Source organism: Strix uralensis, chromosome 33 (assembly GCF_047716275.1).
Source record: "Strix uralensis isolate ZFMK-TIS-50842 chromosome 33, bStrUra1, whole genome shotgun sequence".
Taxonomy (NCBI): Eukaryota; Metazoa; Chordata; class Aves; order Strigiformes; family Strigidae; genus Strix; species Strix uralensis.
Genome location: NC_134004.1, coordinates 744632 through 756042, shown reverse-complemented (window position 1 = coordinate 756042; position 11411 = coordinate 744632). Strand labels below are relative to the sequence as shown.

Here is an 11411-nt window from a genome sequence, read left to right as displayed (position 1 = left end):
CCGCCGAACTTTGGGGTCACCCTTTGCAAACCCCAGGCAGCTGTGTCCCCAATTTGCCAGGGTGGGTGCTGGGGGGAGCCCCCGGCTCTGCACCATCCCCCAAGATCACGCCTGGAGCAGCCCTCCTGACCCCAGCTCCGAGCCGGCCCATCAAAACCCTAATACAGCATTTCATCATCATAAATTAATACATTAATCATCACATTAACGTGAACCACCCCGGGGCAGCACAAAGGATTCAATTTGTTGCCCTTCAACCCCCCCGTTATCCACATTCCTCCGGGGCCACGGCTTGGGATAGAGCCCCGGTGCGAACCCGCTGCCTGCCAGGGCTCGGGGCGTTACTTGGAGCGATCAAACCACCCTAAAAACCTTCCTGAGGGTTTTACAGCGGGAGCTGGAGGCAGGGGCCTGGGCGGGAACAGCGCCTGCCTTCGCCCGGGGAAGCCACAGTAATAATTCAAGACGCTCCATCTTCCCGGCATAGCATTAGCTGCAGATCCAGCCTCCCAGCATAATGTGCAGGAGGCTGAGCTCCGCGCCGGCCGCCGGCACCCCGCTCCCTGCCGCAGCGCGGGGGCCTCCGACCCTCTGCGGCCGCTCGGCCACGGGGGCCAGCGTGGCCACGGGCTCCTGCCCTCCTCAGGGCTCCAAAAAGTCCGGGAAGCTTCGGACCCCCCGCTCAGAGCTGCTCTGAAAAGGAGATTTATTTAGCAGAGGAGCTGACAGCTCCCTCACCGACACGTACCGGAGCCCGGGGCGCCCGCGGAGTCCCACGAGGGTGCACGTGGCTGCTGGCACCCACCTTGTCCGCAGCAGCGCCGTCCCGCAGGGTGACGGGGTGCGCCGCAGGGTGACGGGGTACGCAGGGACCCGGGGTACGCCGCAGGGTGACGGGGATCCCACCAGCTTCCCGCGCTCGTGGTCACCCTGAACTCGTGCTCGTTCCCCGACGGTGCCGTCTGAACGTCAAGCTGGGAGGCTGCAGGGCTGCTCTGGGGGTGAAGCAATAAACAGACAATAATAGTTCACAAGACGAGGACGTGATTTGCTTCTGGGTGTCTCCGAGAGGGAATACGCTGCCGAGGCTCTCCGAGTCCTACTGGTAATTTTAATTTCCAGGCGTGATCACACAGGCTCGGTCCCCGCGACTCGTCTGCCAGCTCCGAGGGGCTTTTTTTTGGTGGACTGGATGAAGGAGTGAGGAAATAAGCGCCGTAAAGAGAACTCAGGTGCAACTTTAACCTTGTCACTACGTAATTAAAAGAAGGAAGAAAACTATTTCTGTAATTGCAAAGCTCATTAGAAGTGCAGGTGCAATTCTGCGGCTTTTCAAGCCAACTTATGGACCAATTATAGCTTGTTTGGCATCGTTAAAAAGAAAGGAACCAGAGTATATTACTATCTTCCATTCTGTATCTTTTACAATTTTAAAATTGTAACTTCCTTCTTATCTCTTGGCAGGAAAAAAGGAGGGGAAAAAAGGACAAAACCACCAACATAACATCTCTGTTATTGACACCTCTTAAAAACAAGTGTGGCTCGATAAAGCCAAATTATTTTTCCTTCTTTCCCATCCCTATTAGCTGGAAAGAATTGCACCATCCGTCTCTCTCTGCAGAAAACGGACTAATTTAAATCCTTGCCTCATAACACACCTTTTTTGGAGTTCATCGTCAGATATTCACAACCCCACTGCGCTCTTCCGCTCAGCCGGGAGTGAATAGAACATGAGCAGGGACGTAACGGGCATCCCTGTTAAAAAAGTGCAAATCCCACGTGTGGTTCTTCCGAGGCTGAACCCATCCCACGCCCTCTCCTGCGCACACAGAAAGCTTTCTGGAATTAACGTCACTTAGACTAGCCTAGCCTCTTAGTACCGACTTAATATGATACTATTTAGTTCTGATTAGCACCCACCGCCGCAGCCTACGCTCAGATTCAACAGGAATTAAGCGAGGGCTTAACGTCTGGCCGAGGCTAACGCCGAGGAGCGAATATCAACGAACACGCAGCCAGTGCCGAGCACATTTTCATTAATAATCGAATTAGATATGTTAAAGCATCTTTGCCCCAGTACAGCTGTTATTTGAGACTGCGGCGCAATTCTGCTGAGAGCCTGGTTTGCATATGCTGTACTGTGATTATGAATATTTAAATACTTCCAGCTAGTTGAATTTCAGGCTCATTTACATACATTGGCATATTGGTTAATATAATGCATATGGGGAGAAGGGTGCGCAGTGCATTTTTAATTTTTCTTGAAGAGGAATTGATTTTATGAGTGCTGAAAAGCTTTTTGTTTTCTTCAGGAAAATAGCTTGTTTGGAGGGGTGGGGGGGGGGGATTTTTAATTAATTAACTGTTTGACAGGAATAGCTGGCAAAACCAAAACGCTGACTGCAAGAACGTGTCCTTTGTTGCAGAGCTTGCTCTGTCGGCGAGGGCTCTTGGTAGGTGATCAAATTAATATTGCAGCTTCTTGTCGGCGCTTCTTTCGCTGACTCGGCTGCTCTAATCCCAGGCAGCAGCGGGTCAGAGGAGCGTTTGCACCTGACCCTGAGCTTTCTGGCACGTCTGATTTGCCCTGCAAGGAACCTATATGCCACAAACCAGCTTATTCCAGCTGTTCCAAGAACTTAAACGGCTGAAAGTGCAGGGAAAAGCGAGCCAGGACTTTATGTCGTCTCCCGTGCTGCAAAGCAACTCCAGTGGCTCGCCAACTTCCCTGAGCCTGAGCTCAAGCACGTGCTTTTTTAAAGCCTGCAGGGGGGTTTAATGCAGGTTTGTTGGTGCTACGATAGATCCGGCCTTTGCCTCGCTTCTCCCCTTAAGGCTGGAAACAGGCTCTAAAATTTTTGTGGGATTTTTCAGGCCACTTTGTGGCGTTGGGTGAAATTCGGTCCTGGCAAAGCCAAGGACAGAACCTCCTCGATTTCAGTGGTGGGAGAAGGAAGGAGAGCGTTTTCCCTAAGTGGAAGAAATCATTGAGTAATTAACAACTGCTTATAATTATTTTTATGTAATTGATTATAGCCTTACACCCATAGGGTGCTCTCTGCCTCGAAGTCCCTCTCGATGCTGATTACTCACACAAGTAAAGTTTCACAAACATGTCTCCGCTCTTAAGGCCACTGGTATCAGCTGAATTTTTACTACTACTTTATTTTTGCCACTTTAAGTAGCAAACAACAGGTATTATCCCAGCCAGCTCTGCTTCTAATCAGGGTTCAACAAGCCCGTGTTGTGTAAATAAGGACTTTCAGCGTGGGCCCTTCGCTCACCCAAAAACACAGACTCGGCCATTTACGCTTTTATCTAGTTTGCGCGTTATGGGCGCGCCAGGCTCTCTGCAGACCGACCCCCTTTGCCTTTCAGAAGCGTCCGGCGTGGGAAGCAAAGTCCGCTGGCACACAGCCAGGCATCCAGAAACTGCCTCGACTCTCCCAGGTTTCCATTTCAGGGCCGCACAGCGCGAGACAACTCATGAGCGGATTTTTCAGAGGGTTTGACGTTTACTGGAGTTTTTTTTTTTTCTCCTCTTGGGAGTCCCAAGAGGCCCTTGAAGGAGGTAATCAGTGATAAAAACACAAATAAAAACAACCCCAAGGGATTTGAAGGCAGGTGCCTTCTGAAGCGCCCGGCTCCACCGGATGGAAACGCTTTCTCCTTGCCTTTCCCACCTCACACAGCGCTTCCACTCTTCCTTTGCAAAGAACTCTTCTGTGTGATGGTAACAGGAGAGGGGAAAAAGGCACAAACCAGGGGCTGAAGCCAGGAGCTGCTGAACAAGCTCAAGCCTGAGCAGCTGCAGCGAGCTCTGGGACTTCGCGAGGTTGGGTTTGTGAAGACATCGGGGCTCGGTCGCTCAGAAATCACCTTCCCCTTCCTGGGGCTGCTCTTCCCTTCGCTTACTTTCACCACACTTAATTACAACCCACCTCACTCCATGTTTCCGTGGGCAGATTTCAAGCCATCTTCTGTCCCACTTTAAAGGGTAAATATTTTTTTTACAGTTCCTGTACAGTTGCAAGGTGAAGAACATTTTCTAGGCATGAATTATTGATGAAGCCCTCCCAGGCACACCAGCCAACGTGCATATTCATCAGGCAGCCGGTACATTATTCATGAGGAGTTCACTTAAATAGGGACGAGAACAATGATATTGTTGATTGAGATGCCTGAAAATGAGCTTGAAAAAGAGTTGTGCCCTCAAACTCCGGCCAAAATGCAGCCTGAAAGTTTATCAAAATCACACAAAGAAAAAAAAAAAAGGAGGAGTTTTACACTTTAAGGGGGTATCTTTATTGTGGCCATCCTTATACATTATTTTTTTAAACAAGACTTTACACACAGAACTACTTGATTCCATCGTACCTTCTCCATGCACAGCTCCAGACCTCGGCCTGCATCTTCTGCTGGTGCATCGATCTTCGGCGGGTGACACCTGCAACAGATTTTTATAACAGTATTTAGGCCCCATAACTCATCAGAAATTCATTAAAGATTATCATGAAAAACCTCACTCCCTTCCTTTAACCCCACGATGTTTTTAAGCTGAGGTACATGCCAGAGCTTTGTTGAACTAAGAAGAGTGGGGACTGCCCGCTCTTGCAAATGCAGCTTAAATACAGGCAAAAAAGTGCTTGAATCAAAGAGGTGTTTTATTTTCATAAATCTACTGAGGTCTCTCAGCTTTTTGGCAGTGTTTTGGCTACACTTATGGCAAGAAGGGGAGACCACGGTCACTTCAGAGAGGAGCCAGCTCTTTATGTGCCCCATCTGTGTTGGGGGAGACCACGCTAAAGCCAGTGGGTCCCGTGGCAGGATGCTGCCCCCCAAAAGGAGGGTCTCTGAGGGCTCCCTGCTTCAGGGAGGCAGAAAGTGGGGTCCTGTGGAGGGCCCCAGGAAGGACTCAGGGCTTGTAACAACAACCACAAGGACTCGGTTTAGAAGAACCAACATAACCCGGAGCTCGGGCTGCAGTCACCAACTGTTAGCACAGTCACCGTGCTAACGAGCAGCTCTGCCTGCTGAAGCTTCACACAGTCCTTAAGGCTTAATTAAGCTTAACAATATTTGGAGGTTACCAACCATTTCCATTGATCTTTTATGCATGAACTCAGAGGCAGCTTCTTTCTCTGGGTGCAATTCAGGAGGAAGCAGGGAGAGAGCTGGGGGCTCCCTCACCCACCAGTTTCCCCAGAGCTGTCCCAGGCCCCGGGAAGGCTCTTGCCTGACAGAACAGGCAGCTGGGCTGGGTCCTGCTGGGGGCTGGGGCACCCTGCACTGCCCTTGGGCCATGCTGGGGGACCCCCACCTCACCTATGGGTCTGGAAGGGCACCCCCCTCTCCCTGGACCCTGCTTATGTCCCTCCTCAATGCTAGGGTGTATATGGGGACACCCCCCCCCCCCCCCACCCCGAGGCCCTGCCCAGGGACATCCACCTCCTCTTACACCCTGCACAGGGCCCCCTCTCAGGTCTACCCACTACAGACCCTCATTATTCCCCTCCCCAGCCCTACTTAGAGGTCCCCTCACCCCTGGGGACCCCACCACTACACTAGGCCCTACCTGGTGACACCCCCGCCCCCCCCCCGGCCCTACTCAAGGTCCCCCTCACCCCTGGGGCCTACCTTCAGGTCCCACCCAGGCCTTGCTTGAGGCGCCCCCCCCACCTCAGCCCTAGGCCCCCCTTGCCCTGCCTCAGGCCCTGGAGACCTGTACCCACCCCCCCAGGGCCCTGCCCCACACCCGCACCCTCGGGGTCTCCCCGAGCTCCCTCCCAGGACAACCCCAACCCCCCGGCCAAGCGTCACTCCCAGCCTCCCGCGGCCCCTTTAAGAACGCGCGGCCCCGCCCCCGCGCGCGATGACGTCACGGCGCGCGCCTGCGCGCGGCCCCCGCTTCCTGCCCCCCCCCGCCCCCCCCCGCGGCCCTCCCCGTCCCGCAGCGCCGCGGTGACACCGAGCAGGGAGCGCGCGGCGCGGGCAGAGCGGGAGGAGCCGCCGCCGGAGCCAGCGCCGCCCCGCCGCGCCGCCGCCATGAACGGCAAAGGCAAGGACCGGGGCGCGTCCCCCGCTCCCCCCCCCCACCATTTCACCGGCAGCCCCCCCCCCCCGCCCCCCCCCCCCCAGGGCCGGACGCGGCGCCTTTAAGGGCGGCGCCGCATCGCGTGACTGCTGGAGCGGGCGCCCAATGGGAGCGGGGCGGGGGGGCGGGCGGCCAATAGGAGCGGGGCGGGGGGGCGGGCGCGCGGGTCGCTATGGAGCCACGCGCCTCGGGCTGACCTTAACCCTGTGAGTGCCGGGCGCAGGGGGGGGGCGAGACCCCCCCCCCCCCCCCCTTCCGTGACGTAGGGGGCGGCCGTTGCCGCGGGGGGGGACCCGCGCGTGACGTGGGGGGTCCCTGGGGCGCGCGGGGAGGGCGAGCTGAGGTGGGGGAGCCCCCCCTGCTGACGGAGGGGATTCCCCCGGTGACGTAGCGGGGACCCCGGTGGGTGTCGGGGGGAGCCGGGGTGAGGGGGATTCCCCACGCGTGACGCGGGGGGGCTCATGAGGTGGGGAGCCCCCCCCCCCGCTGACATAGGGGATCCCTGGGATGACGTCAGACGGGACCCCATGTTACGGCAGGGTGCGGGAGACCCCCCCGGGTGACCCTGCACCGCGGGGGGGGACCCCGCTGCCGTGGGGGCAGCTTTGGGGGTGCCCCTGGGTGACACCGTCTGAGGCCGGGGGGGGGTGTTCATCACGGGGGGGCTGGGTCAGGGGACCCCCCAGGGGACAACAGCGGGGACAGCTGGAGGGGCTGAGACCCCCCGACAGGCCCAGGCTGGGGGGGGGGGGGCGCTGCTGTGGCCTAGCGGGCTCCATCCCGGCGGCGGGAGGGGCCAGGCCGGGGCCGGGGGGGTCTGGGGTGACGGATCCCGGAGGAAGGGGATGAACTTGGGGCTCGTTGGGCCCCCTCGGCTTCCTCAGAGCAGAGGGGGAGCCCCCCCACCCCCCCACCTCACCTTTGCCCCCCCAAACCGCACCAGGCCCCGGCCTGGGGCGGGGGGGGGAGGCATTGGGTTTGGTTTGTTTTGGTTTCAATTTAAGAATTTACCAGTTTGAGCACTGGCTGCGACCCAGAATAATTTGGTTTATTATTACTTCTTTTTTTTTTTTCCGGCCTTCCTGCCTTCTCATTGCTCCCAGTTCCGGCAAAGGATTTTTTAACTCAGGGTTTGGTTTTGCCATGAACTGCTGAAGTCTGGGCAGGGACGTCGGGGGGTCTGTGCTCGGCAGGGACGGGGGGGTTGATCACTCCTAGAGCTGATCCTCCCTTCTGCTCTGTGATAATTAAGAAACAGGGCTTTCAAAAAAAAAAAAAAAAGCTTCTCAATGTCCTGTCTGGCTTGGTTTCTGCTTGGGGCTGAATTGTTGCTTTTCTCGCAGGACAATACCCCACCCAGCCGTCCTACCCCGTCCAGTCCCCCGCCAACCCCGCCGTGTACCCCCAGACTGTGCCCCTCCCGCAGCCGCCGCCCTACACCGATGCACCTCCTGCTTATTCCGAGGTAGGCGGGACGCTGCTCCCAAGCCTTCATTTTCTTCTGGGACCCCTCCCTGCCCTAAATCTCTGAATAAGTTTATAGCTGCAATTATTATTATTTTTTTTGTGGCGGACTTGTTTGCTGCTCATATCACCGGGCAGCGGTCGGTGCCCAGATTCTCTTTATGAGCTCTGAATCATCCGCTCCAAGTTACAAAAGGTCAAAGCTTCCCCTTGAGTTAAGATGACAAATGTAGCTCACCTGTAAAACACATCTACGATGATCTGTTAGTTGGATTCTTTCAGGCACGGGGGGAAAACTGTCTCCAGCAGTGGGAAAAATGTCTTTTTGCCATACCCCAAAGTAAACGCTCAGGGAAGGGGATGGCCTTGTGCAAGTGGGGGGGTGAAAGTCTACGTGGGGGCTCGTGCTTTGAGAGCAAGGCTGGATAGCAGCTGGATACGAGCCAGCAGGTGGCCAAGAAAGCCAACGGCATCCTGGCTTGTAGCAGCACTAGTGTGGCCAGCAGAAGCAGGGAGGTGACAGTCCCCCTGTGCTCTGCACTGGTGAGGCCACACCTGGAGGGTTGTGTCCAGGTTTGGGCACCTCAATCCCAGAGAGATCTCGAGGGGCTGGAGCGAGGGCAGAGGAGGGCAACGAGCTGGGGAAGGGCCTGGAGAATAAATCCTGTGAGGAGCGATGGAAGGAGCTGGGGCTGTTCAGTGTGAGGAGGAGAAGGGGAGGGGAGACCTCATCACTCTCTGCAGCTCCCTGAAAGGATGTTGTGGAGAGGTTGGTGCTGGTCTCTGCTCCCAGGGAATTAGTGACAGAACGAGAGGGAACGGCTTTGAACTGCAACAGGGGAGGGTCAGGCTGGACAGGAGGGAAAAATGTTTCCCCGCCAGAGTGGTCAGAGAGTGGAACAGGCTGCCCAGGGAGGGGGTGGAGTCCCCACCCCTGGGTGTGTTTAAGGGCCGTTTGGATGAGCTGTGGGGGGATGTGGGGTAGGGGAGAACTTTGTAGAGTCGGGCTGAGGGTTGGACTCGCTGATCCCGAGGGGCTTTTCCAACCTGAACGATTCTGTGACTCTGTGATAAACAACTGGGTGTGGGGAATAACAAGTCTCTAAACTTGCTTGCACGGCTTTTTTCTCCCAGCTTTACCGTCCCAGCTTCGTGCCTCTGGGAGCTGCCACTGTCCCTACGATGTCTGCGGCGTATCCGGGCGCTTCCGTCTTCCTGCCCATGGCCCAGTCTGTGGCCGTGGGGCCGCTCGGCTCGTCGGTCCCGATGGCGTATTACCCCGTGGGACCGGTTTATCCTCCAGGCTCCACAGTCCTTGTTGAAGGTGGCTTTGATGCTGGAGCGAGGTTTGGGGCTGGTGGAACAGCCAGCATCCCTGTAAGTATAAATGTATCCCCAAAACCCCGTGTGCTTCAGCGTTAGAGGTTTGTAGACAGTTGTAGGGGAGAAGATGTCCTTTGGTTTCTGAGAAAAACATATTTCTTACCCAATCCATCGTCTGGCAGAAGAGTAGGCTCTTACTTTCATGCTGAGGGTTTGCTGTCTCGGACCAACCTGTGGCTCTGGAGCCACGCAGTCTGGCTGGTGGCTCTGACTCACAGCAAAACCACTGCGTGGCCAGTGCTAGCCCTGATGGGGCCTGGGGGTCTGGGGGAAGGCAAGTAGGGCTGCTTAGCGACCTGACTTTTCCTGGCCCCAAGTGCAGACTTGACCTTTTTCCAAGCTGTGGTGGAGCTGTGGGAGCTTCCTGCTCCCCCAGACTTGCCACCCGTGGCTCGTGGCCACGTGAAGATCTTGTTCCGCAGCTCACAGGCTCCTCTGCGCGGGCGAAGAGCCGGGGCCGGCCATAGGGGCTGCGGGCTCCAGAAAGAGGAAGCAGGGGTGGACGGGGAAGTGAGTGTTTCCCATCAGCCGCCGGGCTGTCGCGCAGCCTTTGCTCGGTGGCAGGTGACGGGGACATCGACTGGGAGGTTTCAGGGTCCCTGCAGCCCACGGTGGCTTTGTGCCCGCTCCCATTATGGCACTGACCTCAGCTCTCCCCCTCTCCTTTCTCTGCCTTCCAGCCCCCCCCTCCAGGCTGCCCCCCCAACGCCGCCCAGCTGGCCGTCATGCAGGGAGCCAACGTCTTGGTGACGCAACGGAAGGGAAACTTCTTCCTGGGAGGCTCAGACGGCGGCTACACTATCTGGTGAAGAAGGAAGGGGAACGGGGGGAGAGGGGGGGCTACATTTGTGTAAGGAAAGACATCACATACTGTCAGCACTTCTCACGATGTAACTGCTTTAGTCCATATTAACCTGAAGTTGCAGATCAGACACACAGCGGTGAGGTGTCTTCCTGGTTCGGTGCCCGGCCCCGCAGGCGCTTCCAAGCGAAACCAGAAACCCTGTTAATGAGAGCGGTGCCTCTGTTCGGGCGGGAAGGGGGGGAGTTAATTCACGACATGAATGTGAGCTCAGCAGCCCTGCCTCTTCCTTCCATTTCACTGGAGTAACACCGCAGCGCTGAGCTTTAGTAGCGGGCTGGGGGGGGCCAGGGAGCGGGCCCGGTGTTGCCTTCCCTTGGCGCTCGTACGGGTCCGCTGGACCCAGAGCCGCAACCCCCCGCCTTTCCCTTCCATCAACGCGAGGTGCTGGATGGAACAGCGAGGCGGGGAGGGCACCTTGGCACTCTTCTCTTCCCGCCCTCCCTCTAGAACGGATCCCTCGAAGCGCCCCGCGCTCACATTCGCCCATCGGTTTCCTCCAGGAAGGTATGCAGCTGGCGTCTGTCATGGGATTTTTTTTTATACACTCCAAGAAATCTTGGATTTCTTTGCACATTAGATCTAATCAAAGCCATGCTTTGGTGCCAGAAACACAATGCAACTCATGTTTGAACATTTCATTCAATGCTAACTAAGCTTTTAGAATGACGCTTAATAAACAAACTCCTTTTTTTTTTTTTAAACTCAACCTGGTGTCTTGACACCAAAACTCCTTAAGGCTGTTGTTCCAGCAGAGAGGCTGGTTTCCATCTGTCCGAGGGTGTGTAGCAACTGTCAATCAACACACAAATTAGCTTGGTTAATGGGTTGTTTTATGAACGCATACTTTAAAAATGACTTGGGTGTAATGAAGTCTTATTAGGGTTAAGAAGAATATTTCAGGGATCCTCAATGTTTTGGTTTTTTTTGTTTTGTTTTATGAAGAAAATTATCAGATTCAAATATATTTTATCTTGAGGTTTCAGTTTAATCTAAATCCGTGTCTTGTATATGTTGTGTTTAACCATACAACTGACTGTTATGAAAGTTCAGCATTACGTCTCTCTCTGTACACACTGTGGTGCACTTAACTTGTGGATTTTTTTATACTAAAAAAAAAGTAGAATAAAGACTATTTTGAAAATTTGAATAAAGTAGCAAATTTGCGTTAGACCCCAAATAAAACCCCTTGGCTCCTGCCCATCGCAAGCCGTAGGGTTTCTTCACTTATTTCCTCTTTGCTGCTATTTTGTGAACTTCCTCATTTGTTTGGGGTTTGGTGGTTTTGTTTTTTTTTTTTTTTCCGGGTTCGATGTAAAGGAGGAACTGCCCTTGAGAAGGGAGCGGAGGGGGAATGTCTGGAGCCGCTCCTCGCCGCGTCTTTGTGCAGAGCAGAAGCAGAGGAAAGGCAGCGTCTGGGCCGGCGTGGGGGGGCCGAGGACACAAACCTGCTCCCCAAGCCCCCTGAGCCCCCCGAGCTCAGGCGCCTCTCGGGGCCGGGACCAGCTTCCCACCTTTGGGGGCTACAATGGGGCTTTGTGCCGCTCGCGTGCCCCGTCAGCCTGTTTTACGTGCGCGCTTAAGCTGAGCCTCCGAATCAGCCATGCT

The 11411-nt window shown here is 55.5% G+C and overlaps 1 protein-coding gene and 1 long non-coding RNA gene across 3 annotated transcripts; one reads left to right on the top strand and one right to left on the bottom strand.

Annotated features, from left to right (window-relative positions):
• Nucleotides 1-442: 442 nt before the first annotated feature.
• LOC141936588 (uncharacterized) lies at nucleotides 443-5404 on the bottom strand. 2 transcript variants are annotated; one of them, XR_012626760.1, is made up of 4 exons: nucleotides 5095-5404; nucleotides 4378-4447; nucleotides 806-995; nucleotides 443-688 (listed from the first exon to the last, which is right to left on the bottom strand). It is a non-coding gene; the product is annotated as an uncharacterized LOC141936588 (long non-coding RNA). The 2 variants fall into 2 exon arrangements; XR_012626759.1 differs by lacking the exon at nucleotides 443-688 and having other exon boundaries at nucleotides 693-995.
• Nucleotides 5405-5922: 518 nt separating this feature from the next.
• DAZAP2 (DAZ associated protein 2) lies at nucleotides 5923-11033 on the top strand. Its single transcript, XM_074854063.1, has 4 exons — nucleotides 5923-6058; nucleotides 7438-7559; nucleotides 8693-8935; nucleotides 9622-11033. The coding sequence occupies exons 1-4, from the start codon at nucleotides 6046-6048 to the stop codon at nucleotides 9748-9750; spliced, it is 507 nt and encodes a 168-aa protein (XP_074710164.1). The 5' UTR covers nucleotides 5923-6045; the 3' UTR covers nucleotides 9751-11033.
• The last annotated feature ends 378 nt before the right edge of the window (nucleotides 11034-11411 follow it).